General features: G+C 34.6%; 2 protein-coding genes across 3 annotated transcripts; both read right to left on the bottom strand.

Moving 5' to 3' along the window:
• Positions 1-11: 11 nt before the first annotated feature.
• On the bottom strand, positions 12-2,911 carry LOC124822439 (uncharacterized). Its single transcript, XM_088113132.1, has 6 exons — positions 2,593-2,911; positions 2,435-2,524; positions 2,196-2,350; positions 668-788; positions 239-358; positions 12-155 (listed from the first exon to the last, which is right to left on the bottom strand). Exons 1-6 carry the CDS (start codon positions 2,701-2,703, stop codon positions 12-14), a joined length of 741 nt encoding a protein of 246 aa, XP_087969258.1. The 5' UTR covers positions 2,704-2,911.
• Positions 2,912-13,673: 10,762 nt separating this feature from the next.
• Positions 13,674-19,019, bottom strand: LOC148201137 (heat shock factor protein HSF8-like). 2 transcript variants are annotated; one of them, XM_088113571.1, is made up of 3 exons: positions 18,901-19,019; positions 18,426-18,707; positions 13,674-15,115 (listed from the first exon to the last, which is right to left on the bottom strand). In XM_088113571.1, the coding sequence occupies exons 2-3, from the start codon at positions 18,681-18,683 to the stop codon at positions 13,853-13,855; spliced, it is 1,521 nt and encodes a 506-aa protein (XP_087969697.1). In that variant the 5' UTR covers positions 18,684-18,707; positions 18,901-19,019; the 3' UTR covers positions 13,674-13,852. The 2 variants fall into 2 exon arrangements, with proteins under 2 accessions (XP_087969697.1, XP_087969698.1); XM_088113572.1 differs by having other exon boundaries at positions 18,426-18,670; positions 18,901-18,965.
• Positions 19,020-20,010: the final 991 nt, after the last annotated feature.

Genomic DNA, 20,010 nt, shown 5'->3' with positions numbered 1-20,010 from the left:
ATGCAAAGTAATCACAGATTAGTTGACTGCAAAAAAGGACAACTAATACAAACAATAGTTATAAAAAAGGGGAAAAAATAGTACTTGAAAGAAGTTCGATGATCACACTGAAATGCTGCCAAGAGTTCAGAATTGACATAATACATGAAATCTATCTGAAAAAAAAAACTATGTATATGATCATTTAATATTTGGAAGCAACCAGCATTTCATCATTCCAGGTGAAAAAAACGCAAACCTGCAAGTCTCCATGTCCTTCGGCTCTTAATGTAACAGAAGGAGGATCTGGCTCTAGAATAATCTGGATGCTTGACCCAGGCCATTCAAGATCCTCGATAGCTTCCTTTAGTGCAGCAGACTGGATTTTTAGATTAATAATCAGAATATTAGTTAAAATTATACAAAAGAAATATGTTTTTTTCACAAGTGACAAGTTTAGGAAATCGTGTATTTTCCATGAAGTATATATTCAGAGTTGACAAAAGCATAAACATGCTCATCATATAAAAGGGTTCACTGGCAGCAACTTATTGGACTGCATAGCAGAATTCATAAGCAACAACTTTTATTTTATGAATCCAGTGTTAAAAATGAGTCAATTTTAGAAGATAATAAATCGTGGAAACAGAATTTGAATTTGATGTGATGTGTGAAATTGATGGCATACTTTAACAGTAAAGGTTAAAGGGGTGGCCCCTGCAGGTTCAAAATTATAGTTCCATGCAGCTGTATCTGGAATCCTTGTTCTGATCTCTGCACAAATACTGGCATCCAGCGAATCTACAGATCTAAAGAAGTGGAAAAAGTATATTGAAGAAAAAGCCAAGAAAACTCTACAAAATGTTTCATTGATCTATCAAGAATCTTATTGAATAAATCATCATTATGGCTATCACATAATGGAATAACAGATTCAACCAGAAGTTCATACTTAACAGAGAAAATTATAAAAAGAAGAAATGTAGAAGTTATCCTTTGATTATGTGAATTCATTTTTGTCCAATAACTAAATTCAGATTCCTTTCTGTCACAAATATTTCCATAACCAACCAAATCTTTTCCCAGTCACCAACAGTTGATAGGCATACCGAACTTGCTGATTTGACTTACGTACCTATATTTAAACAGAGTGTTGTGTGTGGACTATATGCTGATGGGGCTCATACACTAACCACAACATTCCTTTCCGTCCAAGATTTGTCACTATTACATATTTTAGAATAGAAACCCTAATTGGCAAGACACCTGTTTGCTTACACGTAGGATGCAATTAAAGCATCTTTCACTAGCACAATAGCAGAGTTTGCTAAGATAGGCTTTAGAAAGATTAGGATGAAAATGAAACAAAAGTTCTGTTTGGTTGCTTTCTATTTTCAAATTTTTGCGTAGGAACTGCCTTAGTGGCCACAGACTACAAATGACCTGGCAACTTTCCAATGCCACTCCAGTCCCCAATAAACTATCATCACTCTCATCATTTGTTCCGATTCCAACTGGTTAAATTACACTCATTCCTTGACTATAATCTTCAAAATTATGCAGGGTTAAACTTATGTCTAACTATATATATAAGCTAATGGTCATGACCCACGAGTGCCTCGTTTGTTGCAAACAAAAATTTACACCAAACATACCATGATTCCATTCATGATGCTTTTGAAAGTTAAAACTTGGCTAGGAGTTAGTAAAATGTGGATTAAGTTCTAATAAGACATGGCAGAATTCAAGTCAAGATGGAGATGTATAGGAAATAGAACTAATGGGCTGTATCATCTTCTTCCATGAATGCACTGACATGATTTGTTAGTAATATTCCTCAAGTTGGTCAGTGATTGAGGCTTAGCTACTTTTCTTCAAGCGAGGTCATTAACATAGCAAGCAGAAATAGAAGTTTGTTCAGTTGCCATGCGCGTGACAAGTGAAAAAGGCAGAGCATTCTTTGTTTGTCTGTCGGAGGGGATATAAGGAGCCTTGGAACAAGAATTGATGTATACTATTATTCTCACTACACCAGAAACTTAGTAATCTTTCTTCTCCCACCCATGTATGTGCTAAATCATGATAACGTGTACATTTTGATGTATGTTATCATTTCTACCCATTGAAATAGTGCTAACAACAACCACCACAGTTTCAAGGATTGATTCCAAATTATGAATGAAAAAAAAAACGAAAGGGAATAGTTAGTTACACACTTGAGAAGAAGCTGCATATCAGGACCTGGATATTGAATCTGAATAACGCTAGATTGACCAGGAAGTGAAAAGGCGTTCAAGCAATCAACGAAATGTCCCAAACTCACTCCAAAACGAGGTCGTCCTCGTGACTTGTAATCGTAGCGAACGAAAAGCTGCAAAACACCACACACACTCCATTGAAATGGCGAGAAAAAAAAACAATAAATAATAATGGAATCAAATGAAGAAATTGGTACCTCTCGTTTGAGATAAACCTTGGCTTGGAGGCAACTGCTTTCTTCGACGATCAAAACGATGCCGTGTTCCGACAACTCCAACACAGCATCCTAGGAAGGCAGTTAAGGAGTGAGTTTGAAAAAAAATGAAGGAGTGGGAGAGAAGGTGGTATTATCACCTGGTGGCGCTTCCAGCGAACGGCGGTGAGGGCGTCTACTAAGCCTTGAACGTTTTCGAGCTCACAGATAACGTCTGGGGCCTCTTCCTCCTCCATGTCCGAATGGCTCATTCTTCTTCCCTTCCCAAAACCCTTCTTTCCCTTTCCGCTACAAACTCCACTCACTACTACTGAATGCAAGTCACAACCTAAATTATGAAGCACACAGTTTCAGTGTAGAAATTTGCTACAGTGGTAAACGACGCCATGGAGAAGATTTTGTTGTTCAACTTTCCCCTGATTTTGGTAGTTTCATTGTCTAAAGAAACCTGGGTTTCGGTATTTTGTTATCCTTATTCTATATAATTGTTATACGATTAATTTAAATTTATAAGGCTTATTGGCCTATATTTTGTCACCTTTGTTCCATGTTAGACTCATTTGTTTTCAATGTTAAAATGTAATTTTAATTTTGTAATTTATGTTTAATTTAATTATTTTTACGGATGATGTTTAAATAGTTAACAGCGTAAAGTACACCTAGAAAAATAAAAATAAGCGATCACACAAGAGTAATGTTCATAATGACTGACTCACATCATCAACTCGTCACATCATTGCCATTTTCTCCAAATCAAAAACCTTAATTTCTGTAGGTTGTGGTTGATTTTGATTTCTGTAGGTTTTTGTGATTTAATAGAAAACGATTTGTGAGTTTCGCTTCTTGCAGATGGTTTTGCATCATCTATGGAGGTTGAATGAGTTCAATGGTGGTGCAATTTGGGATTTTCCAGGTTTTCACAGAAGAGGCGCGGTTTCGCGAATTAGGGTTGATGTTCGATTTGAGAATTATGCGTTTTCTGTAGGTTCAATAGTTTGTGATTTTTGGGGTTTTACTTTGCAGGTTCTTGTGAAATGAAGATCAAGATGGTGAGATGTTGATGGTGGTTCTCATGGTGCATAGCGATTTGGGCTCACGGAATTTGTGTTGATTCGTTGTAGTGGAAGGTTTCTTTTGTAGATTGAGTTTCTTGGTTGATTTGTGGTGGCTTGTGTGGTTGCTAACGGCGAAGCTCATGGTGGTTCGACAACGTGAAAAAGATGATGGCATGAGTGTGGTGCACGACGACGCGCTAGTGGAAAGAAAATTAGGGTTTTGTCTTAGGGAAGATGGTGATGATGTGGCGAGATTCGTGACAACTTATTCCCTTTTTTGTTATGTGGACATAGTCGTTAGCGATTTAAACATCATCAGCCAAAAGGACCAAATTGAACATAAATTACGATATAAGGGACTACATTGAACATTCGAAAAAAATGAGTCTCACATCGAAAAAAGTTAATGAAAATAAGGACCAACAATGGTATTAAGCCAATTTATAATGATATTTTTCTTTCTAATCTACTTTGCCTACAATAAAAGTAAGTATTGTCTACTATATCTACTATACCTATTAGAAAAGTAAGTGTTATATTTTATCTATTAGGTAAATACCCTTCTTAAAATAGACTTAAATATTTATTGTCTCTATTCTTCTTAATTTTATGTTTAATTTAGTTCTTTTTCATAATATTATATAAATTTTTAATGACAAACTGTACATGTTACTTGTGTTTGAATGAGTTGTTGGATTATTGCTCATGTGGTCGTCCTACCTAAATCGAACCACGTTGTCAACCAAAAGTAGTTTCGTTTCTCCAATACTCTGACACATCATATTCCAACACTATCGTGAACGCAACATCAACAAGGAGGAATCACGAATTACCTCATGCCTTCAACGCAAAATGTAAATCTATCTTCTCGAAACCCCTAATCATAAACCACACCTAGCACAAATCCATAATCACTCTCAAAATTAGGATTTTTGTAATGGTAGTATTGCGGTTTGTGTTTGCGATTTCCAAGTCTCTGTTTTAATTTAGGTGACACGATTTAGGGCCTTGATGATGCGATACTACTAGCGTCGCAGTTCTGCTGCAGTTGCTTGGTTGTTCGATGTTGCTCGTGATTCTTGGTGGTTCATTGTTACTCGTGATTCTTGGTGGTTCATTATAGTGGTGAAAACGACATATCTGTGTTGGTGATAAAGGCGTGAGATGTAGAAAGGGTCTAACGTGTTTGCACGATTTGGATTTGCAGGTGTTTCATTAAAGGCTAACGTTGGTTTGGACGTTGGTGGCTCACGGAGAAGTGTGTCGTTGTCAACCACCATTAGAGCCACCACCGAACCAACTTTATTCCTCCACCACCATGATGCATCAGATTCCACCACCATTGTGAATCCAATACATTATGATTTTGATGTCCTTCTTGGGATGGATTGGTTGACTGACAATCACATTCTAATCTTATGCTGGCAATAAAAGATTGTTTTCCATATGATGGTGTGGTATCGGAGTCAGCTTAAAAAACTTATCAGGGAAGTAACAAATGGAGCATTTTGTTTTATGATCATGACTCAAAAGAAAAAGAAGAGTTTCAAAGAACAAGTCGTGGGCATACTAATGGTCGAAGAGTATGCTGAGGTCTTTCTAGATGAAGCACTTGGATTACCACGAGCAGAGAAGTGGATTTTTCTATCGATTTATTTCCAAGAGTAGGTATGGTATCTGGCTCCATATCAAATGGCACTTGTGGAGTTAATTAAGTTTAATAAGTAAATTAAGAATTATTGGATATCAAACCAAGTGTTTCACCATGGGAGCTATAGTATTATTGGTTAAGAAGAAAGACGAAATTTCTAGAATATGTGTGGATTATCGGCAGTTGAATAAATTAACGATTAAGAACAAATATTTGTTGTCAATAATTGATGAAATGTTGGACTAGTTAAGAGGAATTATTGTATTTTCAAAGATTAATTTGTGGTCGGGATATCATTAGATACTTGCTAAACTTGAAGATGTGTAGAAGGTAGTTTTGGATCGAGGTATGGGCACTATGAGTACGTAGTTTTGGGGTGATTAATGCTCCTACAATCTTGATACTATATGAATAGTGTTTTTCATCCTTACTTAGATAAGCTTGTTATTGTGTTCATTGACGATATTCTTGGCTATTCAAGGAGTCGGGAGGAATAGGAAGAACATCTGGGGACAACTTTAGGTGTGGTTAGAGAGGATCAGTTGTAAAGAAAAAATGTGAGTTTTTGTTGGATGAGGTGTAATTCCTTGGACATGTTATTTCTTCACAAGGAATTTCGATATATCTAACTAAGGTGGAGGTAGTATCTACGTGCGAAGTTTTGTGGGGCTAGTAGGGTACTACATGAGATTTGTAGAGGGCTCTCCAAGATTGTAGGCTCTTTAACAAACTTGAGTCAGAAATATCACCCTTTTATTTGGACATAAAAAAGGTGAAGCAAGTTTCAAGGAAATGAAAAGGAGGTCGACCATTCACCAATATTGGCTATTCTAAACACAAACAAATCTTTTGAAGTGTTATGTGATGCTTCTTATCAAGGGTTAGGTTATGTACCAATGCAGGAGAAGCGACATGTAGCTTATGCATTGAGATAGTTGACGGTGCACGAGAAAAATCACCCCATATATGACTTAAAATTGGCGGCAGTGGTTTTCGCACTAAATACTTGGAGACATTTGTATATGGCTCAATTTCAAGTCTTTAGTGATCATAAAAGCTTGAAGTATTTGTTTGAGTAACGAACTGAACATGAGACAAAGAGGTGGATGAAGTTTCTCAAGGAATATAACTTTGAGTTACATTATCATCTTGTGAAAGTCAATGTGGTGGTAGATGCCTTGAGTAGAAAGAAAACATATTTGTTAGCGAGGATGGTAAAAGAACATGAGTTGATTGAGCAACTGGGGGATATGAATCTAGGGATGGATTTATGCAAGAATCACATCAGTTGTAGTCAATTGACTATAACTAATGATTTCTTAAAGCTGATAAAAGACAAGCAATTGTTGGACAGTGACTTGAAGAAGATGGTTGATCTTATTGGTACAAATAAGGCTAGGGATTTTGTATTAAGGGCTAATAGTATCCTTCGTTTCATGAATGAAGTTTATGTTCCAATAAAATAGGAGTTGAAACAGATGATTTTGGAAGAAGGACATAAGATTATCTTGGAATGAAGAAAATGTATAAGGATTGAAAGAATCATTTTGGTAGACTGGTATGAAAAGGGATGTGACAAAGTTTATGGCACCATGATTGGTATGTTAGAAGGCAAAAATTGAACAACAAATACTAGGAGATATGTTGCAACAATTGAAGATCCCTTAATGGAAGTGGGACAATATTTCTATGGACTTCATCAATTATTTACTAGTAGGTGCCATGATACAATATGTGTAATAGTTTATCGACTTATGAAATGCGCTCATTTCTTACCGATTACTCAGAAGATGTCAATGGATAAAATGGATCAATTGTGTATTAGGGAAATTGTAGACTTCATGAAGTGTTGATAAGTATTGTATCTTACAAAGATCCAAAATTTGCTTCCAGATTTTGGCAGTTACTGTAGGAAGCTTTGGGAAGTCAATTAAGGTTGAGTTCTATATATCAACCTCAAACATATTGTTAATCAGAGATGACCATCCAATCTTTAAAAGACTTGTTGAGAACTTGTGTGTTGGATCATTGGAAAGTTGGGATTAAATATTACCTTACATATAACAACAATTATCAGAATAGCTATGTATGAAGCATTATATGGAATGTGTATAACTCCTCTATGTTGGTTTCAGGATGAAGAAGATTTATCCGTGAGCACTAAACCTATACAAGTTTTAAACTATCAAATCAAGCAACTTTGTGGGAAGGACATTCATACACTAAAGGTATTATGGGGCGAAAAGACTCCATAAATATCACATGGGAATTGGAAGAAGACATGACATATTCATAATTTTTTTCTAGTAAGTGCAATTTTAAGTTGCATATTACTCTTACATTTCACAATATATTTGCATTTTACTTTTAAGTTGATTATTCATATCTTTATGTTATTTTTGTTTAATATTTTAAGTTTAACTTTTTCTTTTATTTCATATGTCAATATCTTTTTAATATTTCTATTTCTTTTAGGTGACATATGTGTATCTATTTAAAAATTTTAACATCAACTTTGTAAGAATCGAGAGGTTTAGAAGAGTTTGGAGTAGACAAGTGTAAGCAAAGGATGAGACCGAGCGGTTTAGATTAAAATAAGATTGATATATAAATGAAAAGTTTCAAAAGTCTCGTGCCATTATCTGAATACAGCTTTATCTCTCCAATTTCTTCTACTCTCTTCTTTTCTCCTCCTTCTCTCTAGAGTTCTTCAATCTTAATTCATTTGTTCAACGTTCAGATTGTACCTAAAGAATGTGTGTGTCAAGAGCTTGCAATTCACCGATCGGTGTAGTGGTTAGAGCTGGTAAGTTTCGTTCCTTTAATTCTGGTGAATTTCTAGGATTTCTGACACATGCAAGTAAGCCTTGTTGTTTCCATGTGTTCATCAACCTTCTCTTCTACTTTCTAACTTCATTTTTGGTACTTTGGTTGGTATCTTCTCACCAATCAGTGAGTTATAGGTGTTCTTAGGATTTTCTGGAGGTGTGAGCAAATTTTTGGAAGGGTAGAAGATTCTCGTTCGGTTAAGAGGTAAGGGAAGCTATAGTTAATTTAATTGTTTGGTTGATGATGTATGAAAACGTTGTTTGATGGTTTTGCATGTGGATGAAATTGAATGTTTGGGTGTTCGACATTGTTTGTGTGACATGATAAATGTTGTGATTATTGAGTTGTAGATTATGCAGACTTTGGAGTGAATTATGGGTTGATAAAAATATTCAATTTTGGTAAATTCTAGTGTGTATTTCATTCTACAGAAGTTTTGTAGAATTATGCAGAAAGTCGAACAGAGCTTGGCCAGATTCAGGTACTCGGTCTTAGCGGTATTCGGTTTCGTAGTAGTATTCAGTCTTAGTGTTGCTCGGTTTCGCACTGACGTTCGGTTTTAACAGTATTCGTTTTCAGCCTTGGCAGTATTCGATTTGATATCAGCGTTCGTTATTAGTCGTACTCGGTTTTTTATTAGCGTTTGGTTTAGTAGTGCTAGGTTTCGTATAAGTGTTAGGTTTTGTATTCCTGTTCGGTCTTAGTAGTGTTTGGTTTTGTATTCGCGTTCGGTTTGAGTAGTGCACGTGTGTTGTATTACGTTCAATTTTAGTAGTATTTGGTTTAGTCATAACGTTCGATTTCGTACTGATATTCAGTTTAGCTATAGAGTTCAGTCTTGTATTGGTATTCGATATTAACTATGTTCGGCCTTTTATGAAACTTACCTATTAATGATTATTCGGTAATGTTTTAGTGATCGATTTTATATTAGTATTTGGTTTAAGTTTCTAGTGTTCTACCTAGGTTAAAAAGTGTTCGATTGTGTAAGTGTTTGACCTTTCAACTATAGTAGGCTCATGTTTTTAGCCTTATTCGTTAAATGACCGATCGGTCATGTTCACGTGTTATGAGTGTTTTTCCGTTCGGTCTTAATCATAGGTTATGTTGATCTTTTCCGTTCGGTAGTACTCAAGGGTTGTGCTGTTATATGTTCGGTTTTCTTCTACGAAATGCTATTCGGTTTTTAAATATTGATTTCATTGATGGTTCGGATTAATTATTAGAGTTGTATTGATCTATTATGTATGAGAAGTTGTATTAAAAATTCAAATAAAGTATGATGTTCCAACTTTATGAAAGAGAATTTCAAGGAGGAATGTCTCGGTGATTGGTTAATCAAGGTGTGGTATAATATGAATATGGACAGCGAAATCAACGACATTCATCCTAACATTCTAATGATTACCAAGTCTCAAGTAGAGATGGGTAAGTCATGTCGTGAGAATAACAAGAGGCCCTAGCCGAGGGGAGGGGGGGGTCCTACGGTGAGTGATAACGGGTTAACCTCATGTGGCAGCTGATGGGCTTCTAGTTACTACACCCACGAGTGCACGAACAACCAAAAGCTACATATTCATAATAGTCCGGACGGTCAAGTTGCAGTGGTCGGTTAATATGTGTTTATATGTTTTTCTACATGTGTATGATTATCTAATATGTTTGTTTGGATTGTATGTTCACATGACTATTAAATTACACTGGCTTACCCTTCTTTCTGTCTTGCTATGTTGCCCGTTCGACATTTCTCCTTTGCAATGATCATCCGGTGGATGTGAGCAGAGGATGACGAGTGTTCGGTGAAGCAGACGCTGGATGAAGAGGATCCAACTGCTTAGACTAGGACCAATTAGTCAGGTGGAGATTTTGTAGGGACCGATCGGTTATGATTATAATTTTGTTTTTTAGGCAGAATTTTGTAAAATTTTAATTTTATGGTTATTTTTGGATAACTGTATTGTTAACACTTTATTACTTAGTAGATGACTGTTCTATTTTATCATGTTATGTGATGACTCTATAATATAGTTATACTATATTTTTCGAATGTTACAAACTTCATGTTGTATTTATTCTATATAGAATATGTTTAATCCTTTTGAACATCCCTATTGGTGGAGGTTTTTCTCAAATAGGTCCTCGTATTCTAAATTGTCTGAATTAGGTTCCTTATTGTGTATAGTTGAATCAATTTAGCCTTTGCCGTTAATTTGGCTGGACGACGTTTAAAAATGTTGTGCGTGGCAGAGTGACATGACCAAGTTTTACTGACGTGGCACACATTGGTCACTAAGTTGGCTTTCTTTTATTTACATATTTAATTTAGTTGAATGAAATCAAAACGTAATGTTTTATTTATGCAAAACTGATTACGATGTTTGGGTTTTATTTATCCTCCTTCTTTCTCGCATTCATCCTCTTCCTTTTTATCCTCTCCCCGTTGTCTCCGAGGGGTTACCTTCCACTAACAACATTGAATCAACTTGGTGCAATTCATCTTCGTCTAGATGGTTCCCTCGTTTATGATGTCCACCAACAATGAAACCTTCGCGGGTTGCATGAGATTCCTCTTCAGCTTCGAACCCAAATCCAAATTGACAAGAATCCCAATCGCTTCCGACCCAACCACGTGCGAGGTGAAAGGACCCAACAAGGAAGAAATCAAAGCAAGCCCATTGTTTTCCTCTACGGTTTTCTTAGTGGAGAGGTGGGAATTGACGAGTTTGCAAAGTTGTTTGAGGTCACTGGGTCACTTCTTCGGTCACGTTAAACCGGCAAGATGGTGGTGGAGGTGGTGACGAGAATTGGGCAATTCGAATGAGAGGGTGTTGAAGGAGGGAAGAGGGAAGAAAAGTTCATCTTTTGTCTTCACTCTGTCTGACATTTTCACTTTCTCAACAAATCCAAAATCTTCAAAAAATGAGATTTGGTCAAATAGTCCAACTTTAAAGAAGATCCAAAACACCGATTGTTTAGAAAAGGGGCCACCATAGAAAATATTAGCTCTAGTGCTCAAGCTAAAAGAAAACCGGCACAAGCTAAATTTGAAAAGAAATGTAAACTGAGGCAAGAGAACCTTGGAAACCCCAAAAATGGCAACAGGGTTCTGATCAAAGACGGTCTGTGTAACTGAGGCCTGTACAATGTCTGTGTTGATGGCAACAGATCCATTCACACGCGAAATGCTGAGTGTGAAACTACCAGCACCCATGGCCTTAGTGGTGAGGGTGGGTTGGAAGGGGTTAACAACAGATTCAAGCGAGCCAAAAGGGTAATAGGAATGAAGGACATGGAATTTAAGAACCACCCCTTTTTTATTTGCAGGTAGAGACTGAAGGGCCACAGAGGATGGAAGATCAGCAAAGGCATCATCCACCAATATGAAAAGAGTGATTCCAGCACCACCCTCATTAGCCTCAAATTCCTAAAATTGGAAATTAAATAGTTAGTTAAATGTCAAAGTCTAAATAATGTACACATGATAGAGTTTCACATAAGTAACATGTAGAAAATAACTAATGAAATTCAAACTCAGTATCCGAATCACCAACACTACCTGAACTACGCCGGAGGCCGCGAGCATTGAGGCGATGACGTTGAAGTTGTGGTCGTCGATTAGGGTTTTGGTGATGTTGAGGACGATGTTGGGGCGAATTTCAAACGCCATGAGGTCAAGGCCGTAGGGATGAGAAGGGAATTGACGACGAAGATGATGACATTGTAGGGTAGGGTTTTGACAAAGGACAAAACGGTGACGTTTGAGAGGGAGTAAGGGGGAGCGGATCGAGACGAGGCCAGATTGGGGGTCGCGCGTGAGGATTTGGCGATGCACTTCTCCTAGGGGAGCCACCAGGAGTTGCCAAGGGTACGGCGGGAGAGGCGAAGGGAGATGACATGGAGAGGATAAAGAGGAAGAGATGAATGCGAGAAAGAAGAGGATAGTTTTTTAAAATTTAAAATAATTAAATTCCAATGCTCCAATTAACTCAATTTTACAGAAACAGAGATTTAATTGAAAACATTTACAATACAAGGACCTAATTGAGACAACCCTACACAAATAGGGATGTTCGAGATGATTAAATATGCATAATAATATTACACAATACATATGTAACATACATATTTTATTTTAATATAATATATAACTCAAAAATTTAGTTATAATTTTTAACCATATGAGTAATATTGTTTACTATATATCACTAATCCATTAGTATCAATTTTATAATTTAAAACAAACAAATTCATATCTAAATATTATTTTTAATATTATTATAATTATTATAATTATTATTATTATTATTATTATTATGATTATGATTATGATGCGTATAATCTATTATTATTGGTATTGGTATTATTAGCTGTATTTTGTATAATCCATTAATTTAACATAAGAAATCAATATTAAAATAATACTATTTATTTTTAATTAGTTTTTTATAAAAATATTTTTTATATTATCAAATTCATTATTTAAATATTATATATAATATACATAATTATACATAATTATAAAACTTAAGTATAATTATGTAATTAAACTATTATTTAAATATAAATAATTTATTAATTTCTTAATCCAAATTAAAAAAAATCCACGAGTCTGAGACTAGTTTAGTTAAACATAGTATTTTATTATTAAATCAATGTTGTCTATTTATTAAAAAATATTTATATGAATTTCCTCGTCCACATTTATTTTATAATTTTATTATTTAAGTTTTTTAAACTAAAATAATTACTTTATCAATTTTATTCATTTGGTATTATTATTTTTTTCAATTAAATTATTTTTATAAATTTAACAATTTTGTAATCGTAAAACTACTTACAAAATAAATAAAAAATATTTACAATGAAATTATAAAAATTATTTATATTTACAGTAAAATTATAAAGATTATATTTTATAATCATGGAAAAAATGAAGCATGGTGAAATATAATAGTTATTGAAATATGAGACCCACGAACAATTTTAATTCTGAAATTCTAAAATATATTTTATTACTGTATTATATATTACAAATTTATTTAAATAATACAATATTATAAATTAGTAATAAAAATACAAATAAAATAGAGAATTGAACTGAAAAATAAAAATAAAAAAAAAAATAAAATATATATTACCTTAATTTTACTAAATAATAAACATGTTACTTATTAAACTATAACCATGTTAATATGAGTTTTACAGTATTTATATTAATAATATTTCTATGTTAACAATAAATTAATTATAATCAATAATAAATATTAATTAGGCCAATTGGAAAAGATTAGTGATTTAAAAAAATATATTTAAAATTAGCTTTTATTTTGTTTTAATTATATTTTTAGTACTTAAAATTAGAAATGAAGCTCACTTTAATTTTTTAAGTAAAATTTTTCAGATTTAAAAATGCAATTTCAACCCAACAAATTTACTATTTAAAGATTACAATATTATGAAAAAAAATCATTTTAATTCTTCAAATTTAGTATTTATGAAATTTTCTATATTTAGGAGAACATTTTAAGAAAATTGAATGACCAAAAACAGATTTACCTCAAATTTCAAAAGCTAAAAATGTAATTGAGTCTTTTTAACTAATAAATGAGTCCAACAAACACTGAGAATACATACTATGAGTTCACAATTAATATTTCATAAAATATAAGTAAAATCAATATTAGTCTACAACAAGACAATTAATTTTGGTCTGATATGCACAAACTAAGCCAGACTAAACAAAATCCATGTTAGTTCTGAGTGAGCACTTGCAGGTGTAATTAGTACTAAAAGAACATCACTCATTGTTGGGGACAAGGTTACCTTGAACAATATGAATTATTAATGTACATTTTCATAAGACATTCAATTTTTTTTTGCATCAGAAGAAAGTAAGCCCATCTGTTCAGTAAGTAGGTCCATATGTTGAGATTTTTCCCATCCATTTTCAGTTGGCTGCAACTCATTCTCATAGAATACTTCAGTACCATTCGTTTCAATATCCTCTGACACCGGAGTTCGCACAATATCATCCCAAAAGTGAGGATTGTTCAACAAATCATCGATGTCTGGTTCAGTTGAAATACTATCAAAATCAAGGGGTAGTGACATATTCACCCCAAATGAAGTAGGATCCATGTATCCGTCACCACCAGTTTCTGGTGCCATATAATTTTCTTGAGGAATATTGAGAATGTTTACTGCTACTATATCTGGTATTGTAGCAAGGTCCGGCATTATTTCATCTGTTTGAGTAACAGGGATAGCAGGTGCATTAGGTTCCCCAACTGAAACATTTAGATTAGGATATGTAACTTCTTCACAGGCTGCAACTTGGGAAGAAGATAGAATATCAGATTTTCCTGTTGAAGGACCGTGCCCTTGAGTCCTTGCTGCAGATGGAACATAAGAAGACTGCACCTTAGTTGGAGGGACCTCTTGAAGTGTTACTCCAGAAGATCGACTCAAAGAGTTTCCCCTGTCCATTTCACTGGATGGTGATGAATGATCACCAATCAAATAATTATCGGGGTTATTACTGAAAGATTCTTGTCGAGAAGCATCCAATTTCATTATTTGCCTTACCATTGCTTTTGCTGCTTCATTTATCAGAGGTTGATATTTAACAATTTGCCCATCAGAAGCAGCTGTATGTTCCATTTCACCAATACCTTCCTGCTTCAGTCGACGTTTTTTATTTGCCTCTGTTATGCGTCTATTACTATCATTTTGCTGTTGTACAAATTGAGCTAAGAAACCAGGGCTCTGAACAGCCTTTGCAAGGAATGACATCATTTGTTGCTGTCGTTGCTCCATTCCCTGAAGGCGCTGAACCATAGTCTGCAGCTGGTTATCAGTAGATTGCTGCTGCTGCCTCAATCTCACAAGCTCTTGCATGAGCACATTCTTATCTCTCTTGAGAATTTCAACCTCTTCCTCAAGTCCAAACTTCCCAACTTCTACACAAGCCCCAACCGATGAATTCTGTCCGTGTACTTGTTGTGCTTGTTGATGATTATGACCATGGGCAGGTTTCCGCCGAGATATGGTCTTAAGCAAGTGCTTTTGACCCCTTAAAAATCCCTCATTTGCAAACTCCCAGCGATCCGGGTCTACCTTTCTAAAACCCTGCTTAATGATGAATTGTTGTGAGAAACGTAAGGTCACAAGGAGGCCAAATGTAAAACTTTTTATTTGATATACACAACATTTGGCATGCACTAACAGCCGAAAACCTTGAAGGAGGAAATTAAAAATGGTAACATATGGATAAGATGCAACAATATAGCAAAAAGATTAAACGGGCAACAAAACAGAATTATTCATTTAACCCACGTCTGCATGAAAAGGGCTCCTCCATAGCCTGAGACAGGTTCTTCTTGGGAACTAGATTCTAGGCAAAGTAGTTAATCCCATACACCAGAGCAAAGCAGCCTACCTCAGGACTTATGATACAAGATAAATTATTTATGATTTATATATTGCACACTAGCCGAAACACATGCACTACCAAACTTGTGTGTATGCATTTCTATTACATTAAATTTGATATATATTATAATAATCCAATGCTACTTGTTTCTTTAACCCAGCCACCGGTGGAAACATTATGAATCTAATTCAAAATTTGTAATAAAAGCAGAAAAAGACTACGATTCTAGTGAATAATAAAATAATTTTTAAAGCAATATTTTCAATAATAAAATCAAAGAGTAAAAAACAGAGGTCTTTGTAAACTGCACACACCAGAAAAAACCTTGAGAACAGAGGTGGGACAGAACAGGACAGGAGTTGCTACAAACAAGAGCAAACAATGCCATGAATTGCTGTAGAGTGGCAAGAAAATGATAATAAACACATGTAAAGGGTGAAATTCAAACCATAAGAAGAGCATGCACAACACAATGACAACTATGATTTCCTAACAATAGCAGGTGAAAACTAGAGCAAGAAGCACTGTCGAAACAGAGGGGGCCAAGATGAAGCTCATGAATCATCAGTAGTGACTGTGATACCACAATAATGCCATGATTATCACTAGCTTGGGGCTCTGCAATGGAAGCTTATGAAAATGTGATGCAAGGCGATGCATAACGAGCCACAGTGGCACAACACCACAAAATCTCACAATCAACTACTAGATTTTGGAATTTAGATACTTTTCTCCTGCATATAAGCATACAAACCAACAAGGTTGCCAAAAAAATTTAAGAAAAGCTGTGATGCTTTCACAAGCTAAACTCCCAAGAGTTACATAACTTGAAGTGTTTAGAAAACTTAGACACACAAACATGGACCAACATGCCTATACATATGATCATTAACAGATATCATTTGACGTGGCTCCAAAACTATGGTTCATCCCGTGTTGTTAAGATGTCACAAACTATGGTTATACAAAATTTAGAAGGAAGTAGCTGTATTGTGTAGAAAACTAGAAAACAATAGTGTATAAGTTTACCGAATATATACATTTTTATCCTAGGAAAGATTTTGACAATGAGCTTTTTAAAAAGTGGATTTTGGCTTAATTCAACTTTACAAAACTAGCTTACAAGGTAAGATTTATACTTACTTATATATTATAATTTAGAAGCATCTCTAGTTGATGTAAGATTTCGGACACAACTAGTCACATCAAGGATTGGGGACATCTCCAGTGTAGGACAAGATATTTGGAGGTAGTCTAATAGGAACTTGATAGACCAATCAAACCTTCCTATAACAGGCTCAAATGGATTTAGGCCTGATTCAACTCTATGAAAATTGGCTTGAATTTTGAGGTTTGCACCTACTTACATACCATAATTTGATCATATCTCTAATTGATGTGAGATCTCCAATACACCCATTCAAATTGAGAAATGGAAATCTCAAATGTGAGACTTTATAGTAACTTGATAGCAAGTGATATGATAACCCAACAAACCTTTTTAGGATAGATTGTGGTACATTTTAGATACCTAACTCAACCTACAAAACTAACTTACAAAGTATGAGAATTGCTTCCACTTGTATATTATAACTTGACCATATCTCTAGTCAATCAAGCTAATTTGTTCTCAATAGCCAGAAGATTTTGACATCAAATGCACCCAAAATAACCAAGTATATAAATACCTCCTAACTTGAGTAAAAATGTCAATAAATAGCTATAGAGTTTAGTTTAAATTGATCTCTAGAAGAGGAAGTAATTAATAGAATTTGCATTCTAATAGAAAGTGCTCAACAGATCTGAAATAGAATGGTGAATGTGTGGCAAATGGCCTTTCATCATTCAAAATCACCTAGCTAACATTATTTAACACAAATACTAAGTTTGACGGCTTAGAATTTAAGTTTAAGTCTTAATTAAACTCCACAAAATCAACTTGGAAAGTGAAGGACCGCCCATGCTCTATAAACTCTATTCAAGTAGTATATCTAGTTGATGAAAAACTAAATCCCCACCCTTGAAGCTACAATTAGTGCAACCCCAAAACATGCCATAACTAGAGTTGCCTGGGATTGATCACTTCTAAAGGGGCTTTTCAACGTTACCATCTATTCCTCGGGCTACCAGCTTGGAGCACGGAAAATGCAAATGACCCAACAATAGATCTGGGATAAATTTTGATATCATCTTAAAAGTTGATTTTAAGCATACTCAACTCCATAAACTAGTTGGAAAAAGTCGTAGTTAAATCAGGCTAGGAGTGACCGCACTACAAAACTGGTTGCAAAGATTATTAATTCCATTTTCCTCAAAAATGGTCACTGCTTCGGCTGAGCCACCAGGTCATTTTTTACCCTAATCCTTAACTTACCACAATAAAAAAATAGACAAACTCAACTTAAAACAAATAATTTTTCATACTTAAATGAAGTTACACATTCAACATAGTGTAACCAGCCTACAATCAAATTTATGATAACATATCATCGGATCTAATCACTCGGTTTTTGCAGCGAACATTGACGCATCCCCTCAAAATAGAGGACAGACCAATCAACGAGCATGCCTTGAGTCATCACACAAATAAACAAGCAATCATGTAACTTATCTAGCAAAGATATGTTTCCTCACATTCCCCTTAGGTGGTCCATCCCAAATAAACAATAATCGCAATCCATTCACTCTTCATAATCATCCAGACAAAACAACCCATAAATTTAATTACGTGATTGACCCAACATATATCCGAGAAATAAATAACAGTTACTTCCTCCATTATAATTCCAACTTCAAGGCCCACTATCTACTTCAGTTGAAACGACAACCAAGGACGGTAAACATAAAGAACAATTCAAGAACAATTCAAGAACAATTCAAGAACAATTCAAGAACAGTTCAAGAAAAACCCTCCATTTCCCACTCGGAAACAGTTAATCCAATTCACAATTGCCGGTAAACAATGGTCCAAGTGTAGAAAACGAAAGTCAGAAGGGGTTTACTTACGTAGGTGTTTAACTGGCGAACGAAGCTGGAGAAGTTATTGTGCTTGAAGTGTTTGGGCAAAAGGTCTCTGGCGAACTCCGGAGGGTTCCAAACAATGAAGCTGTTGTTCGTTGGACTCCACGACACAATTGAGTCCGTCGAAGGGTCGTCCACCATGTCATACGTCTTGCTCAGGAAAGGCGGCGGCGCGTTAGCGTTCGGAATCGGTGTCGGCCCCGCCGTCGACACTTCTCCGCTCCCACTGCCTGCTCCCTCCATTTCACAATTTCGATAATAAAAAATCTGAAGCCAAAATTAAAACGAAAAAAAATGCTGGGTTTTGTTATGTGTAATCTTGATTTCTACAGGTTGAGAAGAAAAGGAAAAACTCAAACCCTAGTTGGAACCTGAGGATGCAAATTATGAATTATAATATATATATATATATATATATATATATATATATATATATATATATTAGTGTTCGAAAACTAACCAGTGAGAAAATTTTACAGACAGAGAAGTTAGAGAGAGAAGGTATGGACGATGATGGGGTCAGGATTCAAAATGGGCATTTATTTATATCTGAGTGAGAATTGAGACCGTACGATATGCATTTTTTAGGAAAGAAAAATATCTGTTAGATTTTTGTTTTCTAGTTTTACTGAAAAACTTACCATGGGACAAATTTCGAAAAGGGAAAGGGGAATGATGACACCAGCATGATAAGTGAGCCCTTTGATTTTCAAATTTGTCACTACATGTATCCAACCCTGTTTCTCCATATGTAATCAAATACTTAATACGATTACAAATTTACTAATTCTAACAATTAACGTAACTTTAAGGATAAAATAGTAAAGAAAATGTTTACAAAAATTAGTTTTTTTAAACAACTTATTAAACATAATAAGTTTTATTGGCTTTATTTAATACAATATTTATAGATTTTCTACTTCTACTTTTTTTAGTTTTACATTATAAGATTAATGTATATAAATTAATTGAAGATTAAGCGAAAATAAAATATAAATACAAAGTAAATCATGTCGTTTATAAAATAATATATATTAATAATAATCAAACTATAACAATTTACTCAATTAAAGTATAATTTTATATTTTCATGTAAGAATACAACAACACGATTAAATGATTCGCATTTTACCATACTTAGAAAAAATCACAATAGATCAATCTTAATTTATATAAATAGACATCAAATAATCTTATATTAATATAAAATATAATATATATAATCTGTGACATCCCAACATATACGACATGCATATATAATAAAGACGTAATTCAGTTATAATATTGGAAAGCAGTTAGAGACATATAATAGACTATTGTGATTATAGTCATCCAAAATAAAATCAGAATTGGTTTCTTAAATATAAAGGACCCCTGAGAAGTATTATCAAAATAGCTCTACAAATTATAATCCTAGAAGTACTAAGCTACCGCATCACCATCTTCCAGCGCTTACTCCACGGACACCTCCTCTTCATTTGCTCACATCCAATTGGATGATCATTGCAAAAGAAAGCATACCCAAACAAAACACAACCACACGAGCAAGGGTGAGCTAGTTTTACAAGCA

The sequence above is a fragment of the Vigna umbellata genome, chromosome 4 (assembly GCF_029865625.1).
Source record: "Vigna umbellata cultivar VRB3 chromosome 4, Vumbellata_1.0, whole genome shotgun sequence".
Taxonomy (NCBI): domain Eukaryota; kingdom Viridiplantae; phylum Streptophyta; class Magnoliopsida; order Fabales; family Fabaceae; genus Vigna; species Vigna umbellata.
The sequence above is the reverse complement of the archived record's forward strand: the minus strand, read 5'-3'. Positions and strand labels throughout refer to the sequence as shown.

Excerpts from the sequence above, each read along its gene's own strand:
- LOC124822439 (XM_088113132.1), bottom strand. The coding sequence starts at position 2,703 with ATGAGCCATTCGGACATGGAGGAGGAAGAGGCCCCAGACGTTATCTGT. Across the intron at positions 2,525-2,592 it reads TTCGCTGGAAGCGCCACCAG|GATGCTGTGTTGGAGTTGTC; the intron begins GTGATAATACCA and ends CTGCCTTCCTAG. Across the intron at positions 789-2,195 it reads GATATGCAGCTTCTTCTCAA|ATCTGTAGATTCGCTGGATG; the intron begins GTGTGTAACTAA and ends CCACTTCTTTAG.
- LOC148201137 (XM_088113571.1), bottom strand. The coding sequence starts at position 18,683 with ATGGAGGGAGCAGGCAGTGGGAGCGGAGAAGTGTCGACGGCGGGGCCG. Across the intron at positions 15,116-18,425 it reads TTCGCCAGTTAAACACCTAC|GGTTTTAGAAAGGTAGACCC; the intron begins GTAAGTAAACCC and ends ATCATTAAGCAG.